General features: G+C 39.1%; 1 protein-coding gene across 8 annotated transcripts; it reads right to left on the bottom strand.

Moving 5' to 3' along the window:
• Nucleotides 1–604: 604 nt before the first annotated feature.
• On the bottom strand, nt 605–17,350 carry LOC127358213 (coagulation factor XI). Of its 8 annotated transcripts, XM_051391152.1 has the most exons (10): nt 17,222–17,350; nt 16,924–17,080; nt 16,131–16,240; nt 15,868–16,030; nt 15,451–15,569; nt 15,220–15,352; nt 14,696–14,802; nt 14,403–14,562; nt 14,131–14,237; nt 605–767 (listed from the first exon to the last, which is right to left on the bottom strand). In XM_051391152.1, the coding sequence occupies exons 1-10, from the start codon at nt 17,274–17,276 to the stop codon at nt 748–750; spliced, it is 1,131 nt and encodes a 376-aa protein (XP_051247112.1). In that variant the 5' UTR covers nt 17,277–17,350; the 3' UTR covers nt 605–747. The 8 variants fall into 8 exon arrangements, with proteins under 8 accessions (XP_051247112.1, XP_051247115.1, XP_051247116.1 ...); XM_051391155.1 differs by lacking the exons at nt 605–767; nt 14,131–14,237; nt 14,403–14,562 and adding exons at nt 838–1,100; nt 1,266–1,425; XM_051391156.1 differs by lacking the exons at nt 605–767; nt 14,131–14,237; nt 14,403–14,562; nt 14,696–14,802 and adding exons at nt 838–1,100; nt 1,266–1,425; nt 1,559–1,665.
• Between the last annotated feature and the right edge of the window lie 848 nt (nt 17,351–18,198).

Below are 18,198 nucleotides of genomic sequence, written 5' to 3'. Positions count from 1 at the left end.
AACTCATGGCTGCTCAGACACATTCGTGCCTGTGTGGCAGTGAATTTACTTAAACTTTTTCTGTGATCCACAGGGTACATTACAAAAGATGTCCTCTTCTGAAGTTTGTATGTATGTAATTGTATGTTTTTGTATTTATACATTTAGAGTACTAAAGGCATAAAATTAGAATGAACCGAAGACAGGAAGAGCAGCTGTGGTATACACTGTGGACACAACAAAGAAGGTAGATGCACACCACGATTGGCAACAATAAAACGTTTTTAGTGAGAAGTTACTATCAGTCACTTATGAAGTGCATGAATGCAGTGGCTTATATGTGTTTTAGTGTAAAACAGGCTTCAATAACTAATAATCTTAAATCATAGCAACACACCTGCATGCACACACACACACACACACACTATATATATATATTTATAGGACCAAGGCAATGGGTGCTGGGGCCATCACAACATATAGTTTAGTGACCTCTGCTGTCAAAACTACACAAGTGCAGGAGGCAAAGAAGAACTGCAGAGACTGAGGTGAATTCCCCTCTGCTAAAGTGTATTATATAGTAACACAAACAAATGACGGGGAGGAAAAAGTAACAACCACTGTAGCAGAGCAAGTACATATTTTTATGTAAAACATACTAGTTTGAGTGGTGGTCAGACGTCTTTGGGACTTGCTGGTGGGTAGGTAAGGGGTGGATATGGAAAAAATGATGCTTTGGTCCAAACTAAGTAAAGAAAAGAGGACATTTCAATATGGAGGGAGTGGGGCTGTACTGAGAATAACAAAGTGAGAGTAAGCCTCTCAATCATCATATGAAAATAAAGTAATTTACACATATTGCTTGCTGCTGAATCTTTTATTGGATTATATATGGATTACACTGATGTTGATTACATTCATTATGTGTGGATTACATTGATGTTGATCACATTTATTATGAGTTGATTATGCGTTTACTCTGATGTCAGTTTAAATGCTGGAATCAAACCATGCCTTTATAATGACAGTTACTCAGGGAGAATCCAGACACAGCATTGGTCAGTTTAGTAACTCTGGGAGGAGCAGGCATGGTGATGACACGCTTGAGATAGCAGCGGCGCCTAAAACACAAAATCATCAACAGCATCTCAGTGATGTAGCATGACAGATTTTATGATAAAGAGACGAATACACCTGTCTTCAATTGCAAAGTGGGGCTACAATAACTGATTGAGGATTAGGATAAGTATTGGTTTGTGGATACTGAGTCATATGACATACTGTACCTGTGGGCAGGGTCACTGGACGTTTCAGTGATGTAGCTGTAGTACTGGCAGTTGGGATCCTCAGTACAGGTTCTCTGGCACGCCTCAACGTCACTCGTCAGAAAGTTGCGAATATCATTATGTGGGAAATCTATTCCTACATAAGTCTTCTTAATCCAGTCTGTTAGCAGAGAGGGATACAGGGTTAGACTGCGGCAGAAAGTGCTAAATATAAACAGAGCAAATATGCAACTTCATATTTGTTGAGTGATTCCAGTGTTTTGGATGGAAGAGATTTGGTATGTGTTACATACTGTTGTCCAACTGACAGAAGCGTGCTGGTAACCCAGATGTGTATCCTGCTACAGCTTTGAGGACTATTTCACCTGGATTGTGCTTCAGGTAACAGTTGAATGTATGACTGAAAACATTGTGCCAACAGAAACACAGGTAAATACAGGTATAAATTATAATACAAAGTAGAAAGGAAGAAAATTCAAATGTTTAACCACATAAGGATAGTTAGTGTCGCAGTGTGTTGCTGTGTGTGTGTGTATGTGTGTGTGTGTGTGTGTGTGTGTTCGTGTGTGTGTGTGTGTGTGTGTGTGTGTGTGTGTGTGTATATATATACATGTGTCAGTTCTCTGGAAAATGAGATACAACTTCTGTTAGAAATGAAACACAACAAATGTCACAAAAAGTTACAAACCAGTTTTACTTAACTGGGAGGAAAACTTCCCAATCTGGTAACACTGTATAGTTGAGATACTGTCAGCCAAAGAGTAATTTAATATCTAGATGTTCTCATCTCATTGTAGTCTCATTTTTATTTATTTTATACCATTTGATAGCCTTCACCTGTTTGGCAGATGGGATGAAAAACTGCAGCTGTTCACTAAGACATTAAGACAACACACTCTACCTGGTGTAAGTGAAGTAGGTGCAGAGTGGATGAGCAGAGCAGTATGTCTGACAGTGTTCAGGAGAAGCAGTGGGTAAAACCACGATGTTGCTTATTATGATGTCAGTGTTTGGAAAAAGCTTGCCCTCACATTCTGTATAAAACAAGAAGTACAATGAGAAAGCACTCACAACAGTCTGCAGGATGTTGCTACAACCAATGCTACAACATTTCCTTTTAGTGTTTGATTACCTGTGTTAAGGTTTTGAGTTATGTGCATCCTTTGGGAGAATCCAGATATTCTTGTGTCAAGTCGAATTATTTCAGGTATCCTTGGTACTGGCCAGCTGAATTTAAGGTGGCACTTATACCTAAACATAGACAGAAAAATAACATCATTACAGAATGCCATGACTGAACTTTAGCACTATTGTTTGGCTGCATTGAAGCTGCTCAGGTGGCAGCAGTGTATAGAGCTCAGTGGTATTGGGCAGCTCAGAGGTGAGCGTATCTTTGTTTTTTCTTTAAAGGTGTGTCTGTCTAAAATTACTCGGCCCTAAAACACTGAGGTTTGTCTCAACCAACGATATAACGTCTACCTCTGGGCTTTTGTTTAAAAAATAACAGTATCATTAAAAATCCAATGTAAAATGATTATTATTTACCTGACTGTAGGAGATGTAAAGTCCTGTTTGAGAAAAGTAAAAAACTGACATGCAGAATCACGTGTGCAGGCTCTCTGACACTCCTCATAGTCTGCTGTGAACAGGGTTTGGTAGTCTGCTCCTGGGAAGTCCACATGATGATACACCTGAGGCAAACAAGGCTCTGGAAGAAAGACAGCCCGACAGAGAGTTAAGGAAAGTTTCATCATATATCATTAACTACTAATGGTTATCATGGTGGTTTAAAATTATTGTATGCCTACGTAGGTCTGGGTTGCAGGGTTTGAGAGAAAAGCCAGAGGTGATACCCAGTAAAGGGTTCTGAACATTGGGCTTTCCAGAGGGAGTGGACTTGAGGTAGCAGTAAAAGTGCCTGGTGGAGAGAGAGGTCAGCAACTGGCAGTTAGGCAATGGCTTAATTGCAACTGTGGTTGGAGGAAAGTTGTGTATTTGTTACTATAAGAATGCAAATATCAATACTTACGATTAGCAGGATAGTCACAACAATCATAATCACCTAAAGTTAGACTTTATATTAGCATTTATATTTGTATTTTGATGGTCAAATGGCATATATTTAGCACATAAAGTGAAAGTTTTAATGAATTAATTAAGTAATTGTTTATATTTATTTTTTCAAACAAATTAGAAATTCACACTCTCTTGTTTGTAAAATCCTAAAGGAAACTTTTTGATTAGGATAAGTTGAGACAGAACTATTTGATAATGACATTTGATACAATAATTTTGAATGATCATTTTAAGATGCAACAATCACTGATGAGCATAGACAATGCTGTGACGCTCTGATTATTTTAAACCATGATCCAAAATGACACAAACGCTCTCACTTTGCATGCTATGTAAGATGTGTTTTGAGGCCAAATTAAGATTATAACACATTGAATCTCTGTTGTGAAAAGTGACGTCAAGGTGATCAGAAAATACTCTAACACAAACCTTTTGACAGGTACAATTGTGTAGATTGAGTTTTTATTTAATTTTTTTGTTTTGCATATTTCCTAATACACCACCACTTAATCAGTTTCTGTTGTATGTTTTGTACCTGTTATCTCCAGTCCAGTCAGACCGAAGAAAGGAGAAGAAGAGACAGGAGGAGTGCTGGGTGCACATGTGCTGACAGTGCTCAGCATCAGGAGAGAAGACAGATGTTATGTCTGTTCCTGGAAAATCCATATTCACCAGAAGCTCCCGTCTACATTCTGAAGAAAATGAAAAAGAAACAGACACAATCACCAGTACGCATACACACAGTAGTTGGATTTTATCAAGTAATAAGTGGTAAAATAGACACCAGCACTTACATATGTGGTTACACAGTTTAATAAAAACAGTATATGTATTACCATGACTGAAGGAGAGACCACAGAGCAAGCCCACTACAATGAAATGTGTTATCATCTTCTCAGTATTGAAGCCAGGGAGATTCTTCAGACATTAAGCATAGGGTTAGTTCAGGCTGGCCACGAAGTCAGTCTTAAACACTAGTGGTGGGCGGATTGATCCAAAATATCAATATATCGATCCAAGTTGGTATTAATTGTTCGATACCAGGGTAATGAGATCAATACTTTAGTTTCAGTTACTGTCCTGTCCGCGCTGCTACGAAGGCGACCTGTCTGTCTGTCTCTGTGTAAGTGCCACTGCTTTTGAGTGCTGCTCCTGTCACAGCGTGGAGCACAGCCAGGCACACTCTGCTCCACCTCCCCCCTCTTGTGCTTTAATGTCACGTAGCCCAGGTAAACAAGCAAGCAGGTCTGCCGGCCAGTAGTCTACACACAGATGAGAGACAGCGCTGTGTGGCTTTATTTTCAAGTTACAAATGAAACAACGACAAATTGTTTAGTTTGTAAACAGGTTGTAAACCTGACTGGTATCGGATCAGTATCGGATCGATACCAAATCTTGGGGTATCACCGACCACTACAAAATAGTCTGTATGAGACTTGCCTGCTGCTACCTGCTTTTATAAAGGTTAACAGTTGAGGAGTGCCTGGTAAACTAGTGGTCGGGATACCAACGTGAACCGCCACATCACCGCTTGAAAGTCCTTTACTTAAGTACCAAAAACCACTGTAGAAAAATACTGTTGTACTTTTTGGAGTTAAGTTACTTTGAGTAGTTTCTTTTCAGAGTGAGTGTTCAGAGAATATTGTCTTGACTGCAAGTTTGCCACTAGACTGCTATTTGTTCCCCCTTTGTCTTGTCCTTGTTTGTCTTGCACTGCCCATGCATGCTGTGTGGACAAGAGGTAAGGATTGTGACTTCAGCTGCTTCTGTGAATTCAAAACAATGAGCTGAAAAACACTAACTGAGCTGACCCATTATTAATATAAAATATTCTGTGCAGCTTCAATCTTTCACAAACATATCAATTAGAAGCTTATCAACGTTATAATTCCTGTTTACAAACTGTAAATGTCAATGATAATTTAAAAGTATGATTGTCTTCTTTAATTCCCATCCTGTTGAACTAATTTTAACTAGTTTTGAGGAGTTGTCGCCTACTGGTGTAAACACGCTTCTACAAGGCCCTGCACACAACGTCAACATCACCAGTGTGCGTGTGGTTCCTTCTGCTTCTGATTAATGTCTCTGTCTTCCTTCATCTGGCCAGTTTACAGAGAACTTCTTGTTTTTCTCTCCAGGCTCTGTTAGTGTAAGTGGTTCAGTAACAATGTCTGCAGACAAGACCTCCTCACTGGCTTGTGTTCTCAACTCCTGCAGACGCAGCTGCAGCTGGTTCATCTCTTTTGGTGAGGATTTTAAGGCTATATGGAGTCTCATCTCCAGGCTTGGTGTCTGCCACAAAGCTAACAGTAGGTTTGGGGTGGTTTATGACCTGTTAGGGCAGGCATAGTTAGTTTGATTTCATGCCTTGTGTCCTCGGAGGGATTGAGGTTTTGGAATAACACTGACTGACTGACCTCTAGGACACTTCAGTTGGTGGATTCCTTCCCCAAAGCTTTATCTGTGATCAGATCTGCTTTCTCAGTATCACAGTTACCAGCCATACAGCAAGAGGATAATGCTGACATGGTGTGAAGTTTTTTGAAATCCAGATTGAAGAGGTTTCACCTCGGTGCTGCAGACGAGCCCCTGATTTTTCCACTGTGATCATTACGAGTGTTCTGCAGCAGCGAGCTATTATCAGCCGCATCTTTCACATCCTCTGAAATCAGCAACAAAGTACTTTGTGTCCATCCACACAACATCCTGGTAATCGCTGATAATGCAGGATCTCCTTGTCTGTTGCCGGGCTCCACGTTGTAGGGTGTTACAGTGGTTTAACTGTATTAGTTTAATCATTTAATGGTTATCAAAATGTATAATTATCAAAAGATAATAGAATACGACTTTAATTAATATTAAAGATCCTCGGGGCACCACCCTTAAATAAGGGAAACGATAGCCAATAATCGATTGATCAGTCTTATAAAAAAATACACAAAACTATTAATTCAGAAGTCAGATTAATAATTAAACTAGAAAATACCTAAAGAAATTTTGAGTGTGCCTGACTCTGGCCCGTGACTCTGGCCCATACATTATTGACACTGCCGAGTAGTTTACAGTATATGACCTCTACCATTGCTTAGGTATGTGGCAGATCAAGCTTTCAACATGTGTGTGTTCATATGAGAGAACAAATAAACTGTTCAAAATGTAGCACAGTTTGCAATATTAGAAATATTGTGAAAATTCTGCCTAGCAACCAGCTATACTTTACTGCTAGCCTAATGCTTGGTGTATGTGAACCACAACACATTGACACTACTCAGTAATTTCATGTCATATTATTTATTTCAAAATGTTTAAATTGAGCCAAAACCCAAAGATCCAATTAGATTTGTCCTGTAACTGTCCTTCAATCAAAGTTATTAAATGTCAAATCAGGTCATGAAACGCGAGAGCAACTTGTTATTACGGTGATGATGTACGAAAGGCAGAGTTGAGGGGGCAGAGAGGTAGGTCAGAGAGCAGAGAGGGTGCGTCTATATTTAAGATGATAAATCTTGTTTTTCTATCTATTCCCACGGTCTTCTCCCACTGAAATAGTGAGTTGATGCGACAAAGTCGGCCAAAAAGTTTGTATTTATGTATTATATTGATGCCGAATTGACAAGAAGACTGTTGAGATATGATGAGTTTTTTTTCTTGTGTTTCTACAGTTATGTGCTTTTATGTAAATGCAAATAATTGTTAATATATGGTATTTCTTAAATGGAGCTTGGCATAATATTGTCCTGGGATTATGCAGGAAGCATCATGGTTTAATTCAAATTGCTAAAGTAACTATATAAGTAATAACCACAATGATGGGAATAATAAGTATGTAGTAATAATGATAATAATAATAATAATAATAATAATAATAATAATAATAAGTAATGGTATCAATAACACTAATAACAATAGTTATATTAATAAGTAAAACATAATTAAGAAAGAAAACTATTCTTAATGTGCAGTCATAGGCAGTGTAGGTTTTTGAAACTTTTAGAAAAGTGTCCACCAGACCCCCTTCCTGTTAACATACAATGAATGTTGTGATGTTGTAGGCAACCTGATTTTCAAGTTAGGGTCCGGACCATTGGTCCAGACTCAATGTGTAGTTTGCTGACCAGATGTTGTATGGGACCTTAGTTTGATTAATGTATTCTGCCCTACAAAGCATAACCGCAGTTACTACACTAACAGTGAAACTGAGAAAAATGGCCTTAAAGTTTTTTGACGTGATGTGTATTACCATAAACAGATATGTAGGTACTGCAAAGCAAGAGTGCAGTAACTACAGTCTGAGTGTCTTCTTCCTCACAAAATAAATCTAACTTTATGTTTTATTACATTATTAAATCTGTATTTCTTGTGTCATGTGTAACAAGTTGAAATAGATGGCTAATTAAGAATTTAAGTGTTTTTTGTGAGGTTTAATTAGCACAGTAATCCTTCGTCCTCTCTAGCTAGCCAGTGCTAGCACATTCATACCTTGTTCTGTCTAGCCAGCTTGCTCTAGCACATTAATAGCTTGTCCTCTCTAGCAAGCACAAGCATATCAATACCTTGTCATCCTCTCTAGCTAGCTAGCGCTAGAATATCAATACCTTGTCATCTTAACTTAACCTAGTATTTACCTCAATCTTGGAGCTGCTGTCCCTATCCTGTCTGCATCACTGGAACTGTAGCTTCACTATCTTCATTGCAGGTCCTCAATGGAGCTGCTCTGTCCCTACAACTTTGTATTTTCAGCCAATACAACCAGAACAACACCACCTTAGGCCCCGTTCATGCAGACTCTAAGAGATAAAAAAATAAATACAAATTGCACATAGATAATGATTGACAGAACAATATCACCTTAGCCCTGTTTATGTGGACTCTAAGAGATAAAAAAAATAAAAATAAATTGCACATAGATAATGATTGACAGAACAATATCACCTTAGCCCTGTTTATGTGGACTCTAAGAGATAAAAAAAATAAAAATAAATTGCACATAGATAATGATTGACAGAACAATATCACCTTAGGCCCTGTTTATGTGGACTCTAAAAAATAAAAAAATAATAATTGCACATAGATAATGATTGACAGAACAACACCACCTTAGGCCTCGTTTATATGCAGACTCTAAGAGACATCAAACTGACTTACATTACAGGAGTAGGCAAGAAGACGGACTTTATGTTCACAGTGTTAAAATAAAATAGCTTCATTACATCTCAGCGTCCGCCTGTGTTTTATACGGCTGCAACACTAACATTTTTCACAAAGCTCAGTGAAACATTACACAAAATCACCTATCACACACAAAATCAATCAGCAGGCCGGAGAGACATGTAATGCTCTCAATAATCTCAAAAAGCCCCCCCCCCCAAAAAAAACACCACAGCCTCGCATACCCACACGCACGGACTCACACAGCAGTCTGTACGGGAACGTACCTATGTTCCCCAGGTCCTATGTTCCCCAGGTCCTATGTTCCCCAGGTCCTATGTACCCCAGGTCCTATGTTCCCCAGGTCCTATGTTCCCCGGGTTCTATGACCCCCATAAGTTAGCTCACTAAACGAGCGGCATTGGACATTTGTGTGACTAATATTAATGTCCTGTGTGTGTATTTAGTGTGTGAGAGCGCTAAAATACAAATTTATTGTGAGTTGATAATGTAGGTAACAACTTTGGATTAATGAATTAATTTATATTAATGTACAGACGGGGTCATCCCTATGTTCCCCGGGTCCTATGTTACCCGCTAAGGTTAGGGTTAGGGTTCCCCGGTCCCATAGAACCCGGAGAACATAGGACCCGGGGCAGATAGGTACGTTCCCAACTTATGCTAGCTAACTTATGCTAGCTGTTAACCATTCCTGTTCGGCTCCCAGACCGTAGTCGGGAAGCAGAGGGGAGAGTTTCCTCCAGGGCCGAAGTTTATGCTAACTTCGGGAATAACCCCCTTCACTTTATCTTCAGCGGTTGGCAAACAACTCACACGGAGGCTCCACTTTGGTCTTGAGAAGCGACAGCCTTCATTCACGGCGAACTGTACCTCACACTGTACATTTGCTGCTAAACTCTGATAACTTTCGGCTAACCAGTCCCTCGCGGCTCTACTGCCATTCACCGTTGCACTCGTTCACACATTCCCGCTGATCTTTCTCGCTCTATATACACACACACACACACACACACACACACGTTACACTCGCACATCACGCACTGCTCTATTCCTTAAAGGAGCTGCACTACTCTTATAACATAGCATAAGTTAGCTCACTAAACAAACATGATCTTGGTCTAAAAGAAACTCGAATCAACTCTCCACAACATTTATTAAACGACCTTATACACAATAATAGTAGTAAACATTTTAAATATAATTTTCATAAGATGAAACACTGAATATAATAGAATGCCGTTATTGTCACTGTACATATGTACAATGAGATTAAAAAGCCAACTCCAATAGCAGTGCAAAAAACTGTGTAAAGAATAAAAAATATATACAATATAAACATAAGACATAAAGTAATAGTACAAAAAAGGGAGGTAAGGTGCACAGTCCTGAGGAGTATGTACATTTGCAAAATAATATGGTGCTATATACACAGTTAAATATAAATATTGCACATTCTATATATATTGCACATTATGGTATGGAATATTGCAAATTGTATGGTACGGCACAGTAGGTAAGGTTTTTAACAGTGTTTAATAGTGACTGAAGAGAGTCCGGGGGTTGGGGTGGGAAGAAGCTGTTTTTGAATCTATTTGTTTTAGTCCTAATGCACCTGTAGCGCCTCCCTGGGGACAACAGGTCAAAGCCAGGGTGGGAGCTGTCTTTGGTGATGGTTTTAGCTCTGTTGAGGCAGCGGAAGGTGTAAATGTCCATCAGGGAGGGGAGACGGCAGCCAATAATCTTCTGTGCTGCCTTTACAACTCTCTGAAGCCTCTCCCTGTCTGCAACGGTGCAGCTGCCGTACCATACTGTGATACAGTATGTCAGCAGGCTCTCGATGGCTGAGTGGTAGAGGAAGTGCAGCCGCTGCTGAGCCTTCTTGAAGACTCCCGTGATGTTCTCTGTCCAGGAGATGTTGGCGGAGATGAGGACACCGAGACACCTGAAGGTATGGACCCTCTCCACACACTCGTCGTTGATGTAAAGGGGGGCTGGGTCGGTGCTGTGCTTCCTGAAGTCAACGATGATCTCTCTGGTTTTCTTGGTGTTCAGAGCGAGGTTAACTGCCAACTTCAGGACCTACAACAAGCTGAATCTAAAATATTCCCACATTTATGATTAAAGCAAACATCATAATTAACATAATTAACATAGCTAACGTTATAAGCCACAATTATAAAGGTAGCATGCTAGCTAAATACACAGTTAAAAAAATACGTCTTACCTCAGACTAAGAGTCGGAGAGGGGGAGTTCCCGCTGGAGTACGGTATTAAAATCAAGCCAAAACACAAAGAGCCAATTAGATTCGTCCCGTAACTGTCCTCCAATCAAAGTTATTAAATGTCAAATTAGACACGAGAGCAGCTTGTTGTTAAGGTGATGACGTAAGTGCAGAGTTGAGGAGGCAGAGAGGTAGGTCAGGGAGCAGAGAAGGTGCGTCTATATTTACCTATATTTTCTGTTTATCGTATACTGTCTCCTCTGTCCTTCACCATGACACAAACATAATACACGGTTAATCAGCATTCTTACCTGTGTTTAATTCCAACCACCAACCACCACGTATTTTAATGATGAATCGTGTTTTTTCCATCTAACGTTATTCCCACGGTCTTCTCCCACTGAAATAGTGAGGCTGGTAACGAGGTGATGCAACAAAGTTGGCCAAAAAGTTTGTATGTATGTATAATATTGATGCCGAATTGACAAGAAGACTGTTGAGATATAATGATATCTACAGTTATGTGCTTTTATGTAAATGCAATTAATTGTTAATATATGGTATTTCTTAAATGGAACTTGGCATAATATTGTCCTGGGATTATGCAGGAAGCATCATGGTTTAATTCAAATTGCTATATAAGTAATAACCACAATGATGGGAATAATAAGTATGTAGTAATAATGATAATAATAATAATAATAATAATAATAAGTAATGGTATCAATAACACTAATAACAATAGTTATATTAATGAGTAAAACATAATTAAGAAAGAAAACTATTCTTAATGTGCAGTCATAGGCAGTGTAGGTTTTTGAAACTTTAAGAAGTGTCCACCAGACCCCCTTCCTGTTAACATACAATGAATGTTGTGATGTTGTAGGCAACCTGATTTTCAAGTTAGGGTCCGGACCATTGGTCCAGACTCAATGTGTAGTTTGCTGTCCAGATGTTGTATGGGACCTTAGTTTAATTAATGTATTCTGCCCTACAAAGCATAACCGCAGTAACTACACTAACAGTGAAACTGAGAAAAATGGCTTTAAAGGAACCAAGAAGACCGTGAGTGTCTTCATCTTGTTGACCATAGGAATGCCAAGTTTCAGTGCCTAAAGTTAAAAAATGTGACCTCTGGAGATTGAGGAAGAACAGGTGCTCCGAGCTCCTTTCAAATTTTCTCCTGCCCAATTAACATGGGAGTAGATGGGGCCGTGAGAGGGTGTTGCTGGCACATCAGTGCTTTTGCCGCCAAAACTGTCTGGCAGCTTCAGCAGTGGTATCACTGTGACCACATCGGATTTACCTACGTTTCTATCTATAAATTATTTCTGTAGGGTGACATTTGTGGCCTCGAGAGCAGTTTACAAATGTATTTTTCTTAAAATTTTTCTCTCCCTCTCGACTCTAGGGATGATGTCACGCACTCTAGTTCGCAAGCATTCTACTGATACACACCCATTCATTTTTTGGCCTGGTTTTTTGGCGATTTATCGGCAAACTGTTTGGCGAAACGCTTAGAAAAGTCACAGCACTAATGTCCCGGCTGAGCCGCATGTTTTGATACCTTTTTTGTGTATGTGCGACCGAAGACCGAGTAGTCGACCGAAAAACAACACAGAAGAATAATAAGTATGAGCAATAATAGTAGTGTGCTTTTCAGGCACACTAATAAGTATGGTGAATAGTAGTAGTGTGCTTTTCAGGAACACTAATTAAGTATGAGGAATAATAGAAATGTGCTTTTCAGGCACACCAATTAATAACTACAACCAAAATTATTAATAATTGGGGCGCCCGGTTAGCTCAGTTGGTAGAGCTGACGACCCACATACGGAGTTGCTGCAGCGGCCCAGGCTCGAATCTGACCTGCGGCCCTCCGCTGCGTGCCCTCCCCTCTCTCTCTACAGCCATTTCTTGTCGATCTTCAGCTGTCTCTATCAAATAAAGGCATTAAAACTTAAAAAAAATCATTATTAAATAGCTAAAGTGGGAGCTTTGGAGTTCTGCATAGAAGAGGCTGGTATCACCCACTCTTGTACAAAATTAAATAGGCCAGCATGTGTAAACACAAACATTTATTAAAGGAATAATAAAGGCAAACAGAGGAAAATACACTATATACAATCTAACTTAAAGGAACTAAGCTAGAGGAAAAAGGTGTGTGCCTGCAGAGAGGGGCAGATGTTTTGTTTTTATTTAACTTAAAACTTAATAATGGGTCCTCCACAATTGCAGAAAACAAATATGGAAAAGTACCAATGGATATGACATAATAAGCCAATACAGCAGTTTTTAAACCTAATACCTAATGTAAGGCTGTGAAAATGCTCATACTGTTTGCAATGCAGAAAACTATACTCTATGCTTCAATTTCTTTTTCATTTGCATCTAGCACCTTCTTGACTTCTGCTAGCTCTGGATTAAGACACTTAACATTTTCACAGAATTATTTTCTGAAAAATATGTCAACACAAGTAACACACTCAGGAAATTACTAGAGATTAGAGAATATGATTTACTTATTTGTAATTACATTACAATACAAGTCTATTGCTTGTATTGTATTGTTATCTCTGGTCCAGTCAGCGCGGACGAAGGTAAAGAAGAGACAGGAAGAGCAGCTGTGGTATACATTGTGAACACAACAAAGAAGGTAGATGCACACCATGATTGGCAACAATAAAATGTTTTGTAGTGAGAAGTTACTATCAGTCACGTATGAAGTGCATGAATGCAGTGGCTTATATGTGCTTATTAGTGTAAAACAGGCTTCAATAACTAATAAGCTTAAATCATAGCAGCACACCTGCACACACACACACACACACTATATATATATATATATATATATATATATATATAAAGGACCAAAACAACTGGTGCTGGGGCCATCACAACATATAGTTTAGTGACCTCTGCTGTCAAAACTACACAAGTGCAGGAGGCAAGGAAGAACTGCAGAGACTGAGGTGAATTCCCCTCTGCTAAAGTGTATTATATAGTAACACAAACAAATGACGGGGAGGAAAAAGTAACAACCACTGTAGCAGAGCAAGTACATATTTTTATGTAAAACATACTAGTTTGAGTGGTGGTCAGACGTCTTTGAGACTTGCTGGTGGGTAGGTAAGGGGTGGATATGGAAAAAAAGATGTTTTGGTCCAAATTAAGTAAAGAAAAGAGGACATTTCAATATGGAGGGAGTGGGGCTGTACTGAGAATAACAAAGTGAGAGTAAGCCTCTCAAGCATCATATGAAAATAAAGTAATTTACACATATTGCTTGCTGCTGAATCTTTAATTGGATTATATATGGATTACACTGATGTTGATTACATTTATTATGAGTTGATTATGCGTTTACTCTCAGTTTAAATGCTGGAATCAAACCATGCCTTTATAATGACAGTTACTCAGGGAGAATCCAGACACAGCATTGGTCAGTTTAGTAACTCTGGGAGGAGCAGGCATGGTGATGACACGCTTGAGATAGCAGCGGCGCCTAAAACACAAAATCATCAACAGCATCTCAGTGATGTAGCATGACAGATTTTATGATAAAGAGACAAATACACCTGTCTTCAATTGCAAAGTGGGGCTACAATAACTGATTGAGGATTAGGATAAGTATTGGTTTGTGGATACTGAGTCATATGACATACTGTACCTGTGGGCAGGGTCACTGAACGTTTCAGTGATGTAGCTGTAGTACTGGCAGTTGGGATCCTCAGTACAGGTTCTCTGGCACGCCTCAACGTCACTCGTCAGAAAGTTGCGAATATCAGAATATGGGAAATCTATTCCTACATAAGTCTTCTTAATCCAGTCTGTTAGCAGAGAGGGATACAGGGTTAGACTGCTGCAGAAAGTGCTAAATATAAACAGAGCAAATATGCAACTTCATATTTGTTGAGTGATTCCAGTGTTTTGGATGGAAGAGATTTGGTATGTGTTACATACTGTTGTCCAACTGACAGAAGCGTGCTGGTAACCCAGATGTGTATCCTGCTACAGCTTTGAGGACTATTTCACCTGGATTGTGCTTCAGGTAACAGTTGAATGTATGACTGAAAACATTGTGCCAACAGAAACTCAGGTAAATACAGGTATAAATTATAATACAAAGTAGAAAGGAAGAAAATTCAAATGTTTAACCACATAAGGGGAGTTAGTATCGCAGTGTGTTGCTGTGTGTATGTGTGTGTGTATACATGTGTCAGTTCACTGGAAAATGAATTACATTTTCTGCTAGAAATGAAATCCACAAATGTTACAAAAAGTTGAAAACCAGTTTTACCTAACTGGGAGGAAAACTTCCCAATCTGGTAACACTGTATAGTTAAGATACTGTCAGCCAAAGAGTAATTTAATATCTAGATGTTCTCATCTCATTGTAGTCTCATTTTTATTTATTTTATACCATTTGATAGCCTTCACCTGTTTGCCAAATGGGATGAACAAAAGAAAAAGACAACACACTCTACCTGATGTAAGTGAAGTAGGTGCAGAGTGGATGAGCAGAGCAGTATGTCTGACAGTGTTCAGGAGAAGCAGTGGGTAAAACCACGATGTTGCTTATTGGGATGTCAGTGTTTGGAAAAAGCTTGCCCTCACATTCTGTATAAAACAAGAAGTACAATGAGAAAGCACTCACAACAGTCTGCAGGATGTTGCTACAACCAATGCTACAACATTTCCTTTTAGTGTTTGATTACCTGTGTTAAGGTTTTGAGTTATGTGCATCCTTTGGGAGAATCCAGATATTCTCGTGTTAAGTCGAATTATTTGTGGTATCCTTGGTACTGGCCAGCTGAATTTAAGGTGGCACTTATACCTAAACATAGACAGAAAAATAACATCATTACAGGATGCCATGACTGAACTTTAGCACTATTGTTTGGCTGCATTGAAGCTGCTCAGGTGGCAGCAGTGTATAGAGCTCAGTGGTATTGGGCAGCTCAGAGGTGAGCGTATCTTTGTTTTTTCTTTAAAGGTGTGTCTGTCTAAAATTACTTGGCCCTAAAACACTGAGGTTTGTCTCAACCAACGATATAACGTCTACCTCTGGGCTTTTGTTTAAAAAATAACCAAAAAATAACCCAAAAATCCAATGTAAAATGATTATTATTTACCTGACTGTAGGACATGTAAAGTCCTGTTTGAGAAAAGTAAAAAACTGACATGCAGAATCACGTGTGCAGGCTCTCTGACACTCCTCATAGTCTGCTGTGAACAGGGTTTGGTAGTCTGCTCCTGGGAAGTCCACATGATGATACACCTGAGGCAAACAAGGCTCTGGAAGAAAGACAGCCCGACAGAGAGTTAAGGAAAGTTTCATCATATATCATTAACTACTAATGGTTATCATGGTGGTTTAAAATTATTGTATGCCTACGTAGGTCTGGGTTGCAGGGTTTGAGAGAAAAGCCAGAGGTGATACCCAGTAAAGGGTTCTGAACATTGGGCTTTCCAGAGGGAGTGGACTTGAGGTAGCAGTAAAAGTGCCTGGTGGAGAGAGAGGTCAGCAACTGGCAGTTAGGCAATGGCTTAATTGCAACTGTGGTTGGAGGAAAGTTGTGTATTTGTTACTATAAGAATGCAAATATCAATACTTACGATTAGCAGGATAGTCACAACAATCATAATCACCTAAAGTTAGACTTTATATTAGCATTTATATTTGTATTTTGATGGTCAAATGGCATATATTTAGCACATAAAGTGAAAGTTTTAATTAAATAATTAATAAATTAATTAAGTTATTGTTGTATTGTATTGTTGTTGTATTGTTGTAAAATCCTAAAGGAAACTTTTTGATTAGGATAAGTTGAGACAGAACTATTTGATAATGACATTTGATACAATAATTTTGAATGATCATTTTAAGATGCAACAATCACTGATGAGCATAGACAATGCTGTGACGCTCTGATTATTTTAAACCATGATCCAAAATGACACAAACGCTCTCACTTTGCATGCTATGTAAGATGTGTTTTGAGGCCAAATTAAGATTATAACACATTGAATCTCTGTTGTGAAAAGTGACGTCAAGGTGATCAGAAAATACTCTAACACAAACCTTTTGAAAGGTACAATTGTGTAGATTGAGTTTTTATTTAATTTTTTTGTTTTGCATATTTCCTAATACACCACCACTTAATCAGTTTCTGTTGTATGTTTTGTACCTGTTATCTGCAGTCCAGTCAGACCGAAGAAAGGAGAAGAAGAGACAGGAGGAGTGCTGGGTGCACATGTTCTGACAGTGCTCAGCATCAGGAGAGAAGACAGATGTTATGTCTGTTCCTGGAAAATCGATATTCACCAGAAGCTCCCGTCTACATTCTGAAGAAAATGAAAAAACAGACACAATCACCAGTACGCATACACACAGTAGTTGGATTTTATCAAGTAATAAGTGGTAAAATAGACACCAGCACTTACATATGTGGTTACACAGTTTAATAAAAACAGTATATGTATTACCATGACTGAAGGAGAGACCACAGAGCAAGCCCACTACAATGAAATGTGTTATCATCTTCTCAGTATTGAAGCCAGGGAGATTCTTCAGACACAAGTCAAGGAGATGTTTCTGCTGCTGCAGCAACTGCCTAAAAGATTGCATTTCAACTCATACATTTATACATCTGATCGATCTGCATGACTGATTGTTGACACATTCAGCCATTGGTTGGCAGTAACCACTGTACACTCTTGTGTAATAATACATTAATACAAACATACCAGCTAGACTAGCAAATGTCTTGAATAAGCTGACAGAGAAGGAGAGCATAGCTGAAAATTCTGTTTGTTTGTGTCCATCTGTGGAGAAAATATTGATAAACTTATTCAATAATCTATGCTATTATGTCAAGAAGACTTCTGTAATTTTAGTTTTGAGAAGGAGCCCGAATCTAGATAGTATTTAACATCAATAACCAGCTTGATTTAAAGGCAGTTTGTGCCCTTCCAAAAAACATTTACAAAACAACATTTAACTTCCTGGTTCAGAAATACCCTAGGAACGGCAGGGATCAGGGCTTCATTTTAAGGTCAGGAGTTTCATGCCTTACATCAGTCCACAGTGTTTCTGTAACTTATTAATAACTCAGGCAACATGGAAGGCAGCTTTTCCACTTTTGGACCTGCCCGCCCAAACCTATGATATTTTCCAGTAAGCCAAACCCGCCCGACCCACAGGTCAACCCGTGCATCACTAGGAGGCTGTGAGATAGAGATGGGATTTATGGCTCTTGGAAGGGAGCCGGATCTTGAGGAGCCGTTCCTTTCAAAGAGCCATTCGAAAGACTTGCTCATTTTTATATTTTCTTAAGTTTTTTTGATAGGGACAGCTGAAGATAGACAGGAAAGGGGGGTACAGAGAGAGGGGATGACACGCAGCAAAGGGCTACAGGTCGGCCACTGCAGCAAGGGCTCAGCCTCAGTACATGGGTCGCCAG

This window comes from Dicentrarchus labrax, unplaced genomic scaffold, assembly GCF_905237075.1.
Source record: "Dicentrarchus labrax unplaced genomic scaffold, dlabrax2021, whole genome shotgun sequence".
Lineage (NCBI taxonomy): Eukaryota > Metazoa > Chordata > Actinopteri > Moronidae > Dicentrarchus > Dicentrarchus labrax.
The sequence above is the reverse complement of the archived record's forward strand: the minus strand, read 5'-3'. Positions and strand labels throughout refer to the sequence as shown.